The 20,544-nt window shown below is 43.2% G+C and overlaps 1 protein-coding gene across 1 annotated transcript; it reads left to right on the forward strand.

Moving 5' to 3' along the window:
• The first annotated feature begins 3,891 nt into the window (after nucleotides 1–3,891).
• LOC143961846 (E3 ubiquitin/ISG15 ligase TRIM25-like) lies at nucleotides 3,892–19,082 on the forward strand. Its single transcript, XM_077471180.1, has 2 exons — nucleotides 3,892–4,705; nucleotides 14,941–19,082. The coding sequence occupies exons 1-2, from the start codon at nucleotides 3,930–3,932 to the stop codon at nucleotides 15,809–15,811; spliced, it is 1,647 nt and encodes a 548-aa protein (XP_077327306.1). The 5' UTR covers nucleotides 3,892–3,929; the 3' UTR covers nucleotides 15,812–19,082.
• The last annotated feature ends 1,462 nt before the right edge of the window (nucleotides 19,083–20,544 follow it).

Genomic DNA, 20,544 nt, shown 5'->3' on the forward strand with positions numbered 1-20,544 from the left:
CTTTTTCAGTGTGCAGTCTGGCGTACTAAGTATTTCGGAATTTTCGAAATACTGTCCATTATACTTTGGTTTCAGAGGACAATCCGCTCGTCAGTAGGCTAGTTCGACGGACTAAGTATGGTGCAAGCTCAGAAAGGATTTACACGGCGGAAGGTTGCATTGCTGTGTATTGGACTTCTTATTTCTAGTCCCGTCGTACATGCTGTATTCGTCATCGTGCAAGCTTTCGACTGACTGTTTGTTCATCCGTGTGTGGTCAAGTCCGTTCATTCGAAAGTATGACGGACTGTCCGTCGGATTGTATGACAGACTAAGTAGGCCATACAGTCCGCCCGTGTGCACACGGCTTTAGCGGGAAAATTATATTTTTCCATGTAAACAAAAAGTGTCAGAAAGGGCTTTGTCTTCAAATGGTTAGAAGAGTGGGTGATTTGTGACATAAGCTTCTAAATGTTGTGCATAAAATGACATTTTAACCCCCCCAATGACTCATTTTTGGAAAGTAGACACCACAAAATTTTCGGGAAAATTACACTTTCTTTTTTTTTTTTTTGCACAAAGTTGTCAATAAATGATCTATTTCTCAAACATGTCATGGGCATATGTGGAATGACACCCCAAAATACATTCTGCTGCTTCTCCAGAGTACAGGGATACCACATGTGTGAGACTTTTTTGGAGCCTAGCCGCATACAGGACCCCGAAATCCAATCACTGCCTTCAGGCTTTCTAAGGGCGTAAAATGGTGATTTCACTTCCTCACTACCTATCACAGTTTTGGAGGCCCTGAAATGCCAAGATGGCACAACCCCCCCAAAATGACCCCATTTTGGAAAGAAGACACATCCAGCTTTTTGGTGAGAGGCATGTTGAGTCCATGGAATATTTGATATTTTTCCACAAGTTTCGGAAACATTAAATTATTTTTTTCTTTTTTACACAAAGTTGTCACAAAATGATATATTGTTCAAACATGCCATGGGCATATGTGAAATTACACCCCAAAATACATTCTGCTGCTTCTCCTGAGTACAGGGATACTACATGTGTGAGACTTTTTTGGAGCCTAGCCACGTACAGGACCCCAAAAACCAATCACCACCTAAGGGCGTAAAATGGTGATTTCACTTCCTCACTACCTATCACAGTTTCGGAGGCCCTGAAATGTCAAGATGGCACAACGCCCCCCCAAATGACCCCATTTTGAAAAGAAGACACTTCAAGCTTTTTGTTGAGAGGCATGTTGAGTCCATGGAATATTTGATATTTTTCCACAAGTTTTGGAAAAAATTACAATTTTTTTTTCTTTTTTACACAAAGTTGTCACAAAATGATATATTGTTCAAACATGCCATGGTTATATGTGGAATTACACCCAAAATACATTCTGCTGCTTCTCCTGAGTACGAGGATACCACATGTGTGAGACTGTTTGGGAGCCTAGCTGCGTACAGGATCTGAAAAAAACAATCACCGCCTTCAGGATTTCTAAAGGCGTAAAATTCAGATTTTACTCCTCACTACCTATGACAGTTAGGTCCTGAAATGTCCAGATAGCACAACCCCCCCCCCCAAAAAAAAACGACCCCATTTTGGAAAGTAGACACCCCAAGGTATTTGCTAAGAGGCATGGTGAGTATTTTGCAGATCTCATTTATTTTTGAAAATGAAGAAAGAAAAGAAAATTTTATTTTTTAAATTTTCAAAACTTTGTGACAAAAAGAAAGATCTGCAAAATACTCAATATTCCCCTGAGCAGATAGCTTAGGGTGTCTACTTTCCAAACTTGGGTAATTTGGGGGTGGAAGTTGTGCTATCTGGGCATTTCATGGCCTCCGAAACTGTGATAGGCAGTGAGGAGTGAAATAAAAAATGTACGTCCTTAGAAAGCCTGAAGGTGGTGATTGGTTTTTGGGGTCCTGCACACGGCTAGGCTCCCAAAAAATCTCACACATGTGGTATCCCCGTACTCAGGAGAAGCAGAATATTGTATTTTGGGGTGTAATTTCACATATGCCCATGGCATGTTTTAGCAATATATAATTTAGTGAAAATTTTGTGCAAAAAAAAAAAATGTAATTTTCCTGCAACTTGCAAATATTCCAGGGACTCAACATGCCTCTCAGAAAATAGCTTGGGGTGTCTAATTTCCAAAATGGGGTCATTTGGAGTGGTTTTATGCTATCTTGGCATTTTATGGCTTTCAAAACTGTGATAGGTAGTGAGGAGTGAAATCACAAATTTACACCCTTAGAACTCCTAAAGGCGGTGATTGGTTTTTGGGGTCCCGTACGTGGCTAGGCTCCCAAAAAGTCCCACACATGAGGTATCCCTGTACTCAGGAGAAGCAGCAGAATATATTTTGGGGTTTAATTCCACATATAACCATGGCATGAGTGAACAATATATCATTTAGTGGCAACTTTGTGTAATTTTTTTGTCATTATTCAATATCTTGTGACAAAAAAATAAAATATTCAATGGGCTCAACATGCCTCTCAGCAATTTCCTTGGGGTGTCTACTTTCCAAAATGGGGTCATTTGGGGGGGGGGGTTGTACTGCCCTGCCATTTTATCACCTCAAGAAATGAGATAGGCAGTCATACATAAAACTTGCGTAAATTCCAGATAATGTTCCCTAGTTTGTAGACGCTATAACTTTTGTGCAAACCAATAAATATACGATTATTGACATTTTTTTTTTTTTTTACCAAAGACATGTGGCTGAATACATTTTGGCCTAAATGTATAACTAAAATTGAGTTTATTAAAAAAAATTCTAACAAAAAGTAAAAAATATAATTTTCTTTTCAAAATTTTCGGTCTTTTTTCATTTATATCGCAAAAAATATAAAACGTGGAGGCAAAGAAATGCCATCAAAAGCAAGCTCTATTTGTGGGAAAAAAAAGGACACAAATTTTGTTTGGGTAGAACATTGCATGACCGCACAATTACCAGTTAAAGCAGCACAGTGCCAAATTGTAAAAAGTGCTCCGGTCATTGAGCAGCCAAATCCTCCGGGGCTGAAGTGGTTAATGTGGGCAATTGTTTGTTTATATTCTGCGGTCAGTGTCCAGATGGCAGCAGATGAGTTCTGGTTGTAAAGGACGCCGTGGCCAGCTTGCCGGCCCGTTACTTAACAACCATCTATTCTTTACACAGAATTCAGATCGGTCGATCAATTTTCAACCAATTTGAATAGTAATTGGTCCAAAAATTTGGAATTTGTGTGAAAATTTATAAATTAAACTAAACAAATTCCAAAAGCGAATAACAAAACAAAATTAGTAACGTAACATTTTTCTGCTCTGCACTTGCTTAGACCTTATTATCACTTCCCCGTTACTCAGAACTGGAGCCAACGTGGCAGTAGGTCTCAGCTGCAGGAACATTGGTGCCAATTGGTTGATCCTGCCTTATGTCACTCCCCTCTATGCTCCCATTGGTCTCCTCCCCAACCTCGCCGTTCATTAATTGCTGTACATCCTCATGGAGCAAGTGACTGACACTGTGCTGAAATATCTCAGATGACTTCTCCATGCCAATTGGTGGGGCAATGACAGGAGTATCTGTGGATGAGGAGGAAGAACAGGGAGCTTTAGCAGCTACTGATGACTTCAATCTATTCTGTTCCTGGAAGACAGAGGAGGAGGAGGATGAAGACTTTATTAGACTCCACGGTCTTCTCTTCAGCTCTGGGTGTATAACAGGCTTGCTGCCAGAAAAATGTGCCCCACCCCTAGGTGCTGCACCCCGATGTGGTCTGTGGGTACAAATGCTGGAAGAAAAGTATGTCATGGTGGCCCTCAAGGGGTTAAATAGATGTTTATAAGTGTAAATGTACACAATCATGGGGGTCTCCTAATCTGACATAGAAAGCTTTCTAAGTCAACAGAGAGCTGAGCTCAGCCTCACCCTGTGTAGGAGGATGTCACCCCTCCCCCATCCACATTCCTCTCCGGTGTCAGAGACTTTCAGTTTCGTTTCTCTTCTGCTGTCAGCGATGGCGTCTGGTGATCTGAGAGCTGAGTTGGAATGTTCCATCTGTCTGAACATTTATACGGATCCTGTAATGCTGAGATGTGGTCACAACTTCTGCCGGGTCTGTATTGATGGTGTGCTGGATACACAGGGGGGGTCTGGAGGATATTCCTGTCCTGTATGCAGAGAGAAGTTTCCGGATCGGCCTGCACTGCACAGGAACATAACACTATGTAACATAGCAGAGACTTTCCTGTCTCCTCAGCCAGATCAAGAGGAGTCCGGGGTCTTCTGTACTTACTGTGTGGACTCTTCTGTACCTGCTGTTAGATCCTGTCTGCACTGTGAGGTTTCTCTGTGTGATAAACACCTGAAAGTCCACAAAACGTCCCCAGAACACGTCTTATGTGACCCCACCTTGTCCATGGAGAGCAGGAAATGCTCCATCCATAAGGAAGTTTTGAAGTATTTCTGCACTAACGATGGTAGCTGTGTCTGTATGTCTTGTTATGTGATTGGAGAGCACACAGGACATAAGATGGAGTCACTGGATGAGGCTTCTGTGAAGAAGAAGAAGACACTGAGGAATGTTCTGCAGAAACTTCTGACAAAGAGAGAGGAGACGGAGGAAAGAGTCCAGAGTCTGCAGGAACACAGGAGGAAAGTAGAAGAAGAAGCAGCCGGTGACACCGAGAGAGTCACTGCCCTGTTTAGAGACCTCAGGTAGACATGTGTACTGACAAAAAATTCATTGGTTTTCTTTTCATTCTTGTTTTGCTTTTTTTAGAAATTCAGAAATGAGAAAATTTGGAAATTCAGAAATCCGAAAATTTGGATTTTCAAATTTCCGAATTTCAAATTTCCGAATATTCGAATATTCCAATACCTGAATTTTCCAATTTCCGAATTTTCCAATTTCCGAATTTTGAGTTGTCCAATTTCCAAATTTTCCAGTTTCCGAATTTTTGGAATTCAAAAATGAGAAAATTCAAAAATTTGAAAATATGAAAAAAACTAAAAAATCAGTAAAATTGAAATAATAACGAAGCATTAAATTATAGGTATTGAAATTTCTTTTCACATTTGGCTGTTAGTGAATGTAACAAATAGAAATGTATCTGAAGTTATGAATTATCCAAAATAATGAATGCCACATCTAAACAAATGGAATTGAACAAATTCATAATTAATAATAAAAAAGGTTTTGTTATTATTATTGTTAATTATTATTTTTAGATCATTACTTTCCTTTCCTGACAGACTCCATGGCAGCAACGTGTGGGTTAAGTCCCGCCTCCACTACCCATAGGACACTACTCCCATAAATCTTTGCTCCCTGCCCCTGGCCGTGTTCTTTTTTTGTCCTCCTCCGAAGGACCCAGAAGTGGTCTTCCTACCTGAAGATTTATCATCCCCACGATCGAGGTCGGCCGGTCTGCGACTCTGGGTCTGGAAAGTCGCATTACTCCGCTAAGCCCTAGCTATTAGCAGGGTATGGAGTGGGCAGTGGAAGAGGCGCTGTGAAGAAGCCCATGTCCTGGCCACTGGCAGGCAGGCTGCGCATTGGTCGGATAGCCAGCTATTAGCAGGTGACCTGTTTTGCCCCCTGGAAAGTCCGGTGTCATCTTACCTTATCTTCGGCCGAGTGATCGATCGTGGTGGGAGTGGTGAGAGGTTCTAAAAGTTCTTTATGGCAGCAGTTTTTGTATCTTATTATCTGTCTTCGTTTGTTTCTGTTTGTTTGTATGTGCAGGCATGGCGGCTTGTTCTTCCGCGTTCCAGCCGCCGTTCTACTTCCGGGTTTGCGTTTTCGGCCGTACTGCGCATGCGCGAACGCGGTTGAGATTGAGGCTTGGTTTCGCGCATGCGCGATAGCGGCAAATTGCCGCTGTTTCGCGCATGCGCACAGGCACGGCGGTGACATCACAGGGGCGGGCTATTTAAATGTGGAATTTGTCTGCAAGCTTTGGGAATGCTTGCGGGCTGTTGCGGTGACTTCCCCCTGCCTCTGTGTTGCATCCACTGGTAAGTGGCATTCTGGGATAGGGAGGCTATCCCTTCCCTGTCCCTTGCACTGATCCCTTGTCATCTTTTCAGCGCGTATGGATATCGCTGAGGACATGGATTCCTTACCGCCTGCTTGTGGCCAGCCCTCTCATAAAAGGTATTTCTAATGATCACCTGAAGGTCTGGTGGGGGAGGGGTATTTATCTGTTAGCTCTGTCCTGATGTCTTGTCTCTTGTGGTTTCTTGTCTTGTTCCTTTTTCAGCCCTTCCAGGTCAGAACAGCATCGCAGCTCTCATAGAGGGAGCGACTCCTCCAAGTCGCATCACCGGCACTCCTCTTCCAAATCTAAACATTATGGTTCCTCCTCAAGATCAGGACACCGTAGTGAAGAAAGATCGCACTCCTCGAGGACTCAATCTAGTCACTCAGCTAGTGCCTGTTGGGGGTGCAGAGCTCTTGTACCGGCAGGAAAATCTTTATGCGACCCTTGCTACGCCAAGGCTTCCAATGAAAGGGGTGACGTGGATCAACAACTTAAAACCCTGGTGGAAAAAGTTGTTAAGGAGTCCCTCAGAAATATTGAGGGCCAGTCCTATGTTCCCCCGGCAGAGCCGCCACTTTCTCCAGGAAGGGAGACTCAGCTGCAGGATACTTGGGAATCCTCTGCGCATAGCCACCCCTCAGCTGCCATATCTGACAGTGACTCTGATGAAAGTGATCCCTGTGTGGGCTTTGATTTTGCTCTACTGCCTCCTCTGGTCAGAGCTGTTAGAGAGACACTGAACTGGGAAGATTCTGTGGCTGCTCCTTCCAAACAAAGAAAATTCTTTAAGCAATTAAAGAAGGAACGGATTAATTTTCCTTTTATCTCTGAGCTAGGTGAGATTATCACAGATGAATGGGGCAAGGTGGAGAAGAAAAATTCCATGCTATCAAAGGTTTCGAAACTCTATCCTTTCAATGAAGAAGAGGTGAAGCATTTGGAGTCAGCACCACTGGTAGACGCAGCAGTCATGCGGCTGGTGAAACATGTCACTCTTCCCTTAGAGGATACCGTGCCCGAGCCACTGGTGGGAAGTCGGGGTTCCTCCCCCAGGACCGGCGTTTGCAAGCCCAGAGAAGGTATTTTCCAAAGAGACAGTACCAGGAACGAGCCAGGGAAGCTCGCAGTTCAGACCAGGCCGTGATTTTTCCAGGTCCTGGAAATCAAGACAATCCTCTTTTAAAAAATCTACAAAAAGTGATTTGAAGGGAGAGAGGGAACCCACTTGAACAGTTTTATCAAAAAAGAAAAATTCAAGATGGAGTCTTTATCCACAATTCAACAATCTGTCCAAGCAAGGGACTGGATGGTCTCCATAGACCTCAAGGACGCCTATTTTCATGTCCCAGTTGCAGAAAATTACCAGCAGTATCTCCGCTTCTCTGTGAGCGAAAGCCATTTTCAATTTACTTGCCTTCCCTTCGGGCTATCAACTTCTCCTCGTGTATTTTCAAAAGTATTGTTGGCAGTGGTAGCTCTTCTGAGAACCAAAGGGATTCGTCTACATCACTACCTAGACGACCTTCTGTTGTTGGCTCAAGACAAGGATCAACTTCTGGTACACAGAAAGCAGGTCATCTCCACCCTACAGGAATTCGGGTGGATCTTGAACTTGGAGAAGAGCCAGCTTGTCCCATCTCAGCGGCTGGTGTTCTTAGGGGCCCTATTCAACACTGTCAGAGGCACCATCTCATTACCAGAAGAGAAGTTGTCAGTGGTCAGGGACAGAATCTGTCCAGCCCTCTCTGCCTCTCATCTCCAGGCTCTCCAGTGCCTGAAAATTATAGGCACTATGGTAGCGATAATCCCGATGGTGAGGTGGTCACAGTGGAGGATGAGGCCCTTTCAGAAGGGTTTCCTTCATCAATGGTCAGGCAGCAAAACCCAGCTGATTCGGATCACCTTATCCATGAGGAATTCCCTTCTGTGGTGGCTCCAACGGGAAAATCTCTGCAACTGCCATTCCATTCTCCCCATCTCATGGGTCACCATAACAACAGATGCCAGCAACAGGGGTTGGGGCGCCCACTGTCTGGCGGAAGTGGCTCAGGGCACCTGGATTCTCCCCTCCAGAGGGACGGTGTCGAACATCCTGGAGTTAAGGGCAGCCTTTCAAGCTCTGCTAGCCTTTCGGCATCTGATTTCAGGAGCCTCGGTCTCACTCAGGCTAGACAATACCACAGCAGTGGCGTACATAAGAAGGCAAGGGGGTACCCGAAGTCTATCCCTTCTCCAGGAGGTGGAACCGATCATGACCTGGGCTCAGAGGAACCTGAAGGATCTGACAGCATCTTATGTCCCAGGGATTCAGAACGTTCAGGCAGACTTTCTTTCCCGGATACTTCTGGACAACAACGAGTGGTCTCTCCACGAGGAAGTGTTCAACTGGATCCTGACAATGGGGCTCTCCCCAGAAGTCGACCTGTTTGCCTCCCCTTGCAACAAAAAACTGGAGAAGTATTACTCAAGGTACAGGGATCCCCAAGCCTACGGGGTGGATGCCTTGACAGAGAAATGGTGGTTCCACAAGGCCTATGCCTTTCCCCCAACTCCTATTATTCATCAGTTCCTGAGGAGACTCAGGTCAGAGACAGCAGAAGTGATAGCCATAATTCCCTATTGGCCCAACAGACCCTGGTTTCCGCTTCTGATGCTCCTCAGTGTCAGGGATCCAATTCCTTTACCATCCAGGCCAGACCTTCTGTCCCAAGGGTCGAGATTACATCCTTGCCCGGATCACCTGCGCCTAAAGGCTTGGTTTTTGAAAGGGGACGGTTGAAGGCTTTAGGCTGTTCTGAAGAAGTCATTCCCACTCTTCTTAGTGCTCGAAGAAGCAGTACTAACCGGGTATATGAGAGAATTTGGGCGAAGTTTGCAGATCACTTGTCTTCCAGGTCCAGTTCCTGTAATACCCTGACAGTCCGGGACGTTTTAAGCGTCTTGCAATCAGGATTGGATATCTCCCTTTCGGTTAGTTCTCTCCGGGTCCAGGTTTCAGCAATTTCAGCTTTTTCTGGAGTCGCATGGGCCAATCATCCCTTGGTCCAACAATTCTTCAAAGGAGCAGTCAGGCTTAGGCCACAAAGGAAGCCTAGATTCCCCAAATGGGACCTTCCATTGGTTCTAGATTTCTTCTCTCAACTTGACAGAATGCTCTCAATCAGAGAATTAACCCTTAAAACCTATTTTCTGGTAGCCATAACTTCGGCGAAGAGAATCTCCGAAATTCAGTCTCTAGGTACAAAGGAGCCTTTTCTCACCTTCTTTCCAGATGGGGTGGTCCTAATTCCGATGTTGGGGACAAATCCCAAGGTGACCTCTGTTTTCCATGAAAACCAGGAAATCACTCTTCCTACCTTCAATTCTGCTGGAAGTCAAGATCCACATCCACTCGATTTGGGAGTTACTCTAAAACAATATCTGGATATTACAGCTTCTTTTCGTCAATCTGACTTCCTCTTCGTACTTTTTAACGGGAAAAGTAGAGGCGCCAAGGCCTCCGTTAGATCCATCGCTGCTTGGGTAGTTCAGGCAATTCAATGGGCTTATAGAGAGAAGGGCTTGGCTCCTCCTGAGGCGGTTACAGCTCACTCTACCAGAAGTCTCTCAACCTCATGGGCGGCTTCGCGCCACGTTGCACCTGATGTAATCTGCAGAGCGGCCTCCTGGTCTTCTATTCATACTTTCATGTCTCACTATTGTGTTGAGCCAGCTTCTTTATCCTCTGTTGATTTTGGTTTGAAAGTCCTGTCGGCCGACAGTGTTAAATAAATCTTTTGTTCAGCATTTTTGCCCACCCGGGTGTGTTTGGCGAGTTATTTCCCACACGTTGCTGCCATGGAGTCTGTCAGGAAAATGGAAAATTCCTATCAAAATACTTACCGTAATTTTCCTTTCCTGATGGACTCCATGGCAGCAGGAGTTCCCTCCCAAATGGCTGGAGTAGGCTAGTTACCGAACACGGCCAGGGGCAGGGAGCAAAGATTTATGGGAGTAGTGTCCTATGGGTAGTGGAGGCGGGACTTAACCCACACGTTGCTGCCATGGAGTCCATCAGGAAAGGAAAATTACGGTAAGTATTTTGATAGGAATTTTCCATTTTTGTTTAGATCCGTTATTTGAGATAATTTGTAACTTTGGATTAATTCATATTCATTATGTTCACTAACAGCCAAATTTGAAAAAAAAATCCAATACCTATAATTTAATATTTATTATTGTTTCATTTTTTTTTCAGATTGACGGGTTTTCAAACTTTCAGATTTTCATTCTTATTTTTGAATTTTCAAATTTACACATTTTTGAATTTTCAGATTTTTATTCTTATTCTTGAATTTTCAAATTTACAAATTTTTGAATTTTCAGATTTTCATTCTTATCTTTGAATTTTCAGATTTACACATTTTTGAATTTTCAGATTTCATTCTTATTCTTGAGTACTGTCCGTGATGCTTTTTTTATTTGCACTACCAATTTTTCAGGACAAGCTTTCGGGGCATGTCCCCTTCTTCAAGGTCCAAGCAGTACTGATTTACAAATTTTTAAGCAGAATGTAAAAACAAAGCAAAAAAAAAACACCTCTGAGGAAAAGAAGAGAAAAAAAAGAGAACAAAACAAAACAAAAAAAAAACACATACAAATCAATGGCAATAAAGATAACAGAAGAGTTAGTGAGATAAGACAGAGGGAGAGCTATGGAATGGAGGGGGGGGGGGGTTGCTAGTCACAGAGGGGGTTGTAAAACTTTAGTATAATGGGTAAGGAAACCTATATCTAAATTCAGGCCAATATTTTTTTTGTCAAAAAAAATTATCATTCTTAGTTCAAAGGTTTTCCTTTCCTGGGTAGTTCTGAAATTCCCTTTAAGAACTAAAACATTGAGGTCTTCTATAGTGTGGTCCGGTTGTGAGAAGTGATGTCCCTCAGGTGTCCATAAACTGTCTTCTTTATGTTCCTTGATGGTGTGTCGGTGTAAATTCATCCTCGTTTGCAACTTCTGTCCTGTTTCACCAACATAAGATCCTTTGCTGCACCTTTTGCATTGGATGGAGGTCCACCACATTGCTGGAGGTCCAGTTGTAAGATCCCATGATATTGAAGGTCCCGTTTGTGTGTGTGACACTTTTGGATAGATTGATCTGGTAAGGCTCCGAGATACATCCCTGCTATCCACCCAGCAAAAGAAAATATTATACAACCTTTCACCACTGGAGCGAAGAGCTGTACATGTTCTGCGCAATAATCAGGCCTCAACCATCAAACCAGCAGATAAAGGGGGAGCAGTCGTTGTGATGGATACACACAAATATATACAAGAGGGCCAGAGGCAGCTGGCAAATACTACTTACTACAAAAAATTGGATTATGATCCGACCCAGGATTTTACTAAGCAATTAAAGGATCTCATTGTGACAATACCAAGCCACCTACATTCAGAACTCATCAATGCGATTCCGGATAATCCAGAAATTGGAGACTTCTACATGCTGCCCAAGATTCACAAGCCAGAAAATCCAGGCAGACCCATCATAACAGATATGAATACACTTACTGAACATATCTCAGGCCTTGTAGAAAACATGTTAAAACCTTTAGTCATGAACACTGCGAGTTTCCTACAAGACACCACTGATTTTCTGAACAAGCTTAACAATATACGACAATTACCACCAAATACACTTCTAGTCACCATGGATGTAGAATCTCTGTACAGTAACATCCCTCACAAGGATGGGTTGGCGGCATGTCACAGATTCTTATCATCCTCACCAAACCAGAAATACACTGCTGAGGATGTGACACAGCTCATCGAATTCATTCTTACACACAACTACTTCACTTTCAATAATGACATCAATCTCCAGTGTATGGGTACTGCTATGGGTAGCAAAATGGCACCCCGATATGCAAACTTATTTATGGCTGACCTGGAGGACAAATTTCTGAACAGCATACAACAAAAGCCATACAGATATCATCGCTATATTGATGATATCTTCATGATATGGACTGAAGGTGAAGAAAATCTAAACCAATTCTTCTCATTGATCAACACTTTTCACCCATCTATTAAACTAAAAATGGATTATTCAAACACACATGTGAACTTCCTAGACACTACAGTATACATCAGGGATCACAAGCTTCACACATCCATATACAGAAAACCGACTGACCGATGCAGCTATCTTCACAGTTCCAGTTTTCACCCCCAACACACTAAACGGGCATCATACACAGCCAGGCCATCATACACAGCCAGGCCATCATACACAGCCAGGCCATCATACACAGCCAGGCCATCATACACAGCCAGTCCATCATACACAGCCAGGCCATCATACACAGCCAGGCCATCATACACAGCCAGGCCCATCATACACAGCCAGGCCATCATACACAGCCAGGCCATCGTACACAGCCAGGCCATCATACACAGCCAGGCCACCGTACACAGCCAGGCCATCATACACAGCCAGGCCACCATACACAGCCAGTCCATCATACACAGCCAGTCCATCATACACAGCCAGGCCACCATACACAGCCAGGCCATCATACACAGCCAGGCCATCATACACAGCCAGTCCACCATACACAGCCAGACCATCATACACAGCCAGGCCACCATACACAGCCAGGCCATCATACACAGCCAGGCCACCATACACAGCCAGGCCATCATACACAGCCAGGCCACCATACACAGCCAGGCCATCATACACAGCCAGGCCACCATACACAGCCAGACCATCATACACAGTCAGGCCATCATACACAGCCAGGCCATCAGATACCACCAAATTTGTTCAGACCCAGAAGACAGAGATAAACATCTCAGAATACTGGCAGACTCCTTCCACAAGAAAGGTTACAAAGACAAAACCATCAACAACGGCATAAACACAGCCTTGAAAACCCAAAGAGAAAACCTCCTCCAATACACAGAGAAAAAAACAAATAACCGAGTACCTCTAGTCACCACATACAACCCAACACTAGAAGGGATCAAAAAGACAATCAAAGATTTACAACCCATTATAACAGAGGATGACCCTCTGAAAGGAATATTCCAACAACCCCCATTATTGGCTTTCAGACAACCACCCAACCTCAGACCTAAACCAATCAGCAGGAAACTTCACTCTGATTATGAAGTCACAAATAATGGAAGCAAACCCTGCAATAAAAAATGCTGCAAACTATGCAACCAGATCAATCTATCCAAAAGTGTCACACACACAAACAGGACCTTCAATATCATGGGATCTTACAACTGGACCTCCAGCAATGTGGTGGACCTCCATCCAATGCAAAAGGTGCAGCAAAGGATCTTATGTTGGTGAAACAGGACAGAAGTTGCAAACGAGGATGAATTTACACCGACACACCATCGAGGAACATAAAGAAGACAGTTTATGTACACCTGGGGGACATCACTTCTCACCACCGGACCGCCCTATAGAAGACCTCAATGTTTTAGTTCTTAAAGGGAATTTCAGAACTATCCAGGAAAAGAAAACCTTTGAACTAAGAATGATAATTCTTTTTGACAAAAAAAAATATTGGCCTGAATTTAGATATAGGTTTCCTTACCCATTATACTAAAGTTTTACAACCCCCTCAGTGACTAGCAACCCCCCCCCCCCTCCATTCCATAGCTCTCCCTCTGTCTTATCTCACTAACTCTTCTCTTATCTTTATTGCCATTGATTTGTATGTGTTTTTTTTTGTTTTTTTTTTCTCTTTTTTTCTCTTCTTTTCCTCAGAGGTTTTTTTTTTTTTGCTTTGTTTTTACATTCTGCTTAAAAATTTGTAAATCAGTACTGCTTGGACCTTGAAGAAGGGGACATGCCCCGAAAGCTTGTCCTGAAAAATTGTATGTTAGTGCAAATAAAAAAAGTATCACGGACAGTACTCAATTTTCTTTGTCACAATTGCACTAATATGGCTACAATCACATTAAGTAAGAATAAGAATGAAATCTGAAAATTCAAAAATGTGTATATCTGAAAATTCAAAAATAAGAATGAAAATCTGAGTAAGTATTCTTATTCTTGAATTTTCAAATTTACAAATTTTGGAATTTTAGAATTTACAAATTTTGGAATTTTAGCATTTACAAATTTTAGATTTTTTTGATTTTCATTTTTATTTTTGAATTTTCAAATTTTCAAATTTTTGAATTTTCAGATTTTCATTCTTATTTTTGAATTTTCAAATTTACAAATTTTGGAATTTTCAGATTTTCATCCTTATTTTTGAATTTTCAAATTTGCACATTTTTGAATTTGCAGATTTTCATTTTTATTCTTGAATTTTCAAATTTACAAATTTTGGAATTTTCAAATTTACAAATTTTGGAATTTTCAAATTTACAAATTTTGGCATTTTTAAATTTACAAATTTTTGAATTTTCAGATTAAAATTTTTTGAATTTTCTGATTTTCATTTTTATTTTTGAAATTTCAAATTTACACATTTTTGAATTTTCATTCTTATTTTTGAATTTTCTAAATTAAAAATGTTCAAATTTACAAATTTTTGAATTTTCAAATTTACAAATTTTTGAATTTTCAAATTTATGAAATATAGAATTTTTGAATTTCCAAATTTAACATTTTCAAATTTCTTAATTTAGAATTTTAGAATTTCTGAATTTTCCGAAAATTTGAATTTTGGAATTTTCCGAAAATTTGAATTTCTGAATTTTCCAAAATTTTGAATTTCCAAATTCAAATTTTGAAATCTAAATTTTCCGAGATCTCACTTTTCCAAATTTCTAAATTTCAGAAACTTCAGAAATTCAAAAGTTCAGAAAATCAAAAATTTCAGAATTGACAAATTTGTCAAAATTAGTTAAAAACCAAATTCGGAAATAAACAAATTGCACATGTGTAATCTCAGGAGACGTCTGGAAGACCTGGAGAAGAGAGTCCTGAGGGACATCTCCGGGAGGGCAGAGCGGATCTCCATCTCCATCCGGGATCTGGAAATAAAGAAGGAGGAGCTGTCCAGGAAGTTGCGTCACATTGAGGAGCTGTGTAACGTGACGGATCCACTGACTGTCTTACAGGAATCAGACACAGGTGACTTGTGTGATACTGAGGATGGAGATAACGAGGACAGAGAGAGACATGAGGAGCTCCTCCATGATGGAGGGGGTCTGGGTGTGGCGGGGGTCTTACACACAGGTTTATCTGATATAATAACAGAGGTAAATGTATACTCCTATATACAGGGAGCTGCAGACATATTACTGGATGGAAACACAGCCAATAATAATCTACAGATATCATATGACAGGAAAACTGTATCCTGGTCAGATAGAAACCAGAATTACCCAGAAACACCAGAGAGATTCCAGGATTGTTATCAGGTGTTGAGCAGTTGGAGTTTCTCCTCAGGGAGACATTACTGGGAAGTGGATGTCGGGGGGTCAGAGAACTGGAGAGTCGGGATGTGTTACCCCAGTATAGAGAGGAGAGGGGGGAAGTCATTGATTGGAAGGAATAAGAAGTCCTGGGGATTGTTCAGGTATAATAATCAGTATAAGGTGAGACATGACAGTAAAGAGACCCCCTTACCCACCGATCTCTCCAGTAACAGAGTCAGGATATATCTGGATTATGAGGCCGGGCGGATCTCCTTTTATGATCTGTGTGACCCGATCCGACACCTCCACACCTTCACCACCACCTTCACTGAGCCCCTCCATGCTGGGATATGGGTATGGAGAGGTTGTATAAAGATATGTGGGGGGAGGCGGGAGATGTGAGAACTCCGCCCACAGTCTGGTGACGTCACAGTGGACGGGTGGTGGGATTGGTTCATTGATCAGCCAATGTTTGGAGGAAGTGGTGGCTTCTGGGAGAAGTTTGAGGGCCTCCTTCTGAAAATACTAGTTCCCTGGCTGTGTGTAATGTAAGAACTTATAAAGTGGTAGTAAAGACAAAATATAAAATGATGGATATGACGGCGTCTGTCACTGACATGAACACAGCAGTCTTTGTTTTTTCGGAGTCCTCCTGGAATTTTGTTCTTTTACCTGTTGGTTCTGCTGTTATTTCCCAACTTCCTATAACAGACCAATCTGTCCAGCAAAAGTGGCAGTTAGAGGATTGGGACAAACCATTCAACACTGACAGGGGTGCTTACAATGATCAGCTTTTATTCATTGATGTAAAACCTTTATCCCAAAAGGAGACACAAATGTTGGTGTAACGGCTTATAAAGTGTTATCTGGAGTTCTCCTTTAATTTGTTAGTCACTTATGTAAAGTCCATCTAAATCTACTAGTCCATCCAACACCCCCCTCTCCAGACAAGGCTGCTGTCCAAGGGGGTCTCCACTGCCCCTCCATAGATAGAGGAGCCGCCCTAAGACAGGAAGTGTGTTACTGGCAGGATCACCAGGGGAAAATAAAGGTAAAAACAGAAAAGGAATGCAGCCACCACATCTAAGGATCGGTAAGCTCCAATAATTGTCATTTCTGTTTTGGGATTTATTACCACTTTAAGTCTCCGACCCGGAACAAGCATGGGGGGAATAAGAATCAGAAAAGAGTCAGAATTCCTTATCTCTATACTTGTTCCGGGTCACAGACTGAGACAGTAATGAAGGCAAAGCATCAGCATGACAGCCAGGGAACTAGCATTCTCACAAGGAGAGTAATGGTAGAAATGGCGGCCCCCATGATTCTCTCATGACAGGGGCCCTTTAACCCTTTCTCTTCCAGAAATGTTTTAGCATTTTTGCACACATGTTTAAAAAAAAATCATTTCAGGCTTGAAGATAAAACCCCAAAATAAGATATATTTTCTGACAGCAGAAGCCCTAGAGCAGGGATATGCTATTAGCGGACCTCCAGCTGTTGCAGAACTACAAGTCCCATGAGGCACAGCAAGACTATGACAGCCATAAGCATGACCCCTAGAGGCAGAGGCATGATGGGACTTGTAGTTTTGCAACAGCTGGAGGTCCGCTAATTGCATATCCCTGCCCTAGAGAATAAAATAGTGTTAGTTCCAATTTTGTATGTCACACAATATTAGCTAAATAGTTTATTAACCGGTTCCCGTCAGGCGCACGACGATGTACGTTTGCAGAATGGCACAGACAGGCATAAGGGCGTACCTGTCCGTCCCTTTAAGAATGCCGCCGTGCCATCGTGTGCGTGCCACCAGCAGCACGCACGTGCCAGTCAAAACCCCCGTGAGTCCGGTTGCGGGTCCCGCGGACTCGATCGCCGCGGGGATACCCGTGATCGTCTCACGGGAAGGCTGAACGGGGAGATGCAGAAGAAAACAGCATCTCCCCATTCTGCCTAGCAACAAGTGTCCCTGTGATTGGAGCAGAAATCAGTGTTCACTAACACACAGCCACACCCCCCACAGTTAGTAACCCTATCCCTGTACATTGTGCACTCACTTCCATTCCTACCCTCAAGGAGCCCACAATCCAAGACCCCCATTCATATACTAGGGCCAATATTGGACAGAAGCCAATTAACCTACCAGCATGTCTTTGGAGTGTGGGAGGAAACCGGAGTACCCGGAGGAAACGCACACAGGCACAGGGAGAACATGCAAACTCCAGGCAGGTAGTGCCATGGTTGGGATTCAAACCAGCGACCCTTTTTAATGCTGGCGAGAGTGCTAACCACTACACCACTGTGCCGCCCGATAATAAAGTAATCAGTGCATTTTTATAGCTCTGATCACTGTAAAAATATCAGTGGTCCCAAAATAGTGTCAAAAGTGTTCGATCTGTCCGCCGCAATGTTGCAGTCCCGCTAAAAATCGCTGATGACCGCCATTACTAGTAGAAAAAAAATAAAAATAAAAATGCCATAAATCTATCCCCTATTTTCTAGATGTGATAACTTTTGCACAAACCAATCAATATACGATTATTGCGATTTTTTGTTACCAAAAATATGGAGAAGATATATATCGGTCTAAACTGATGGAAAAATAAAAAATAAAAAAAAAATGAAATATTAATTATCGCAAAAAGTAAAAAAAAAATATATTTTGTTTATAGAGCAAACAATATAAAAATGCAGAGGTGATCATATACCACCAATAGAAAGCTCTATTTGTGGGGGAAAAAGTGACGGTGATGGGTATTTTATTAAATAATATATAGTGCAGTGCAACCAAAAACTCATAAATCAAGTCCAAATATTGACAAAATTCCACCGCAGTGCAACTTTCAGTGACAGTTCATTGATATCCGGTGACTTCAGACTCTCGCTGGAATGTCTGATATATTTTGTTTATTATCGATGATGTGGAAATATTGAGCTTCATATTTATATCAAGAGGCTTCAAGGGAACCATTGTGAGGACTTTCTGATTAAATGACCATGCCCCGTTAGATGGGTATATATATATATATATGAGTGTTTTTACAGGAAGATGATGTACATAATATATTTTATGATATTATGATGAGATTTGGGTCCGGCTCACAAGACTTCTTCATGTTTCTCACAAGCCGTTTGATGTCTTCAATAGTCGGGTGATAACTAAGCCCCCCGATTGTTTATAGAGATGGACATATCAGAGGAACTGGTTATACTCGGATCAAAGAGGGTTTCTTACCCAACAACCAGAAACATGGTAGACAGAGAGGCACCGAAGAGAGTCTAATGCTTATGTGAGAAGCATGATGGCCAACTAGGCTTCAGGTACAGCAATCAGAATTTGATACAACTCTGAACCAATGAAAGTAGTCCATTTGTGTAATTGGTGGGGGAGGGTAGAGAGGGAACATAAAAATCAAAGCTCCCATTGATGGGCCTCTCTTAGCCTCATGGTCTCCACAAGCATGGTCACGTAAGATCTGTCTGTGGAACGTATCCGTATTATCTTATTTCTCTTTTCTTTTTTCTCTCCTAGGATTTGCCTTAATACACTGATAGCATTTATATGTTCATTGTAACAATATATCCTTTTTGTATTAATTATCTTTGTCCGCTGGCAACATTGTGTGTGTAACATCACTACGTTATATTTGGTGATATCTGATTATTCTAATGTTTCTTTTCTGTATAAATAAAATTGAATTGTTATTCTTTCCGCACAGTTATTATTCATTTTTTTAAAATTCTATCCATAATAGCTGCAACCGCATTGGTTGATTCTTATATAGACAAAAGGTTTTAATCACTTATTGTATGTATCATTAAGGCAGCGTACACACGGGCGGACTGTCTGCCGAAACTAAGTTCGTCAAACAGTCCGCTCAAACTTTTGAATGAACGAACACGCCCACACACGGCACTTTTTTGGAGCGGACTTAGTTCGTCTTACTAAGTCCGCGCAACTTTTGAAATGAACGGACTCGCCCACACACGAGGCAACAGTCCGCTCATTTCGAGCGCGTGTCAAGGTAGGCGGGGCCCACGACGGAGACGTCGCGGGCTCCGCCGCCTGGAATGGACTTAAAGGGGAACCCCAACGCCGAAAAAAATCGGCGTGGGGGTCCCCCCAAAGTCCACAACAGACCCTTGTCCGAGCACGCTACCCGGCCGGCCAGGAAAGGGGGGCGAGCGAGCGCGCCCCCCTCCTGAGCCGTACCAGGCCGCGTGCCCTCAACATGGGGGGTGCCTTGGGGAAGGGGGGGTCGCGCGGCCCCCCCACCCCAAAGCACCTTGTCCCCATGTTGATGAGGACAAGGGCCTCTTCCCGACAACCCTGGCCGTTGGTTGTCGGGGTCTGCGGGCGGGGGGCTTATCGGAATCTGGGAGCCCCCTTTAATAAGGGGGCCCCCGGATACCGGCCCCCCACCCTATGTGAATGAGTATGGGGTACAATGTACCCCTACCCATTCACCTGTAAAATAAAATTATCCAAAAAAAAACCACAACACACGAGATAAAATATTTTATTGCACAGCTCCGGGGGTCTTCCGTCTTCGGGGGTCTTGTCCCCCTTTTCGGTTCTTCTGCCGGGCCACCGCGCCTTCTTATAGCTCTTTTACAGGCGGTGGCCCGGTCTTCTGTCGCCGCCTTCCGTTCTTCTGCCGGGCCACCGCGCCTTCTTATAGCTCTTTTAGAGGCGGTGGCCCGGTCTTCTGTCGCCGCTGTCGCCTTCCGGTCGCCTTCCGGTCGCCTTCCGTTCTTCTTCTTGTTCTTCTTCTTCTTCTCCAGGAGATGTTGACACGTCGCTCTCTCCAGCCGGAATACCAGAGCCGCGCTGCGCGGCCACTTATATAGTGACAATGGGGCGGTGTCACATGGTATATGTCACATGGGTTGGTCACATGGGTTGATGTCACATGGGGACTATGACATCGTAAGGGGGCGGGGTCACCATGTGACCAACCCATGTGACATATACCATGTGACACCGCCCCATTGTCACTATATAAGTGGCCGCGCAGCGCGGCTCTGGCATTCCGGCCGGAGAGAGCGACGTGTCAACATCTCCTGGAGAAGAAGAAGAAGAACAAGAAGAAGAACGGAAGGCGACCGGAAGGCGACCGGAAGGCGACAGCGGCGAC

This window comes from Lithobates pipiens, unplaced genomic scaffold (assembly GCF_037356315.1).
Source record: "Lithobates pipiens isolate NorthernLeopardFrog02 unplaced genomic scaffold, aLitPip1_a1.2 Scaffold_8, whole genome shotgun sequence".
Lineage (NCBI taxonomy): Eukaryota > Metazoa > Chordata > Amphibia > Anura > Ranidae > Lithobates > Lithobates pipiens.

Coding starts and splice junctions, on each gene's coding strand:
- LOC143961846 (XM_077471180.1), top strand. CDS start 3,930: ATGTCACCCCTCCCCCATCCACATTCCTCTCCGGTGTCAGAGACTTTC. Junction 4,706..14,940: donor GCCCTGTTTAGAGACCTCAG/GTAGACATGTGT, acceptor GTGTAATCTCAG/GAGACGTCTGGAAGACCTGG.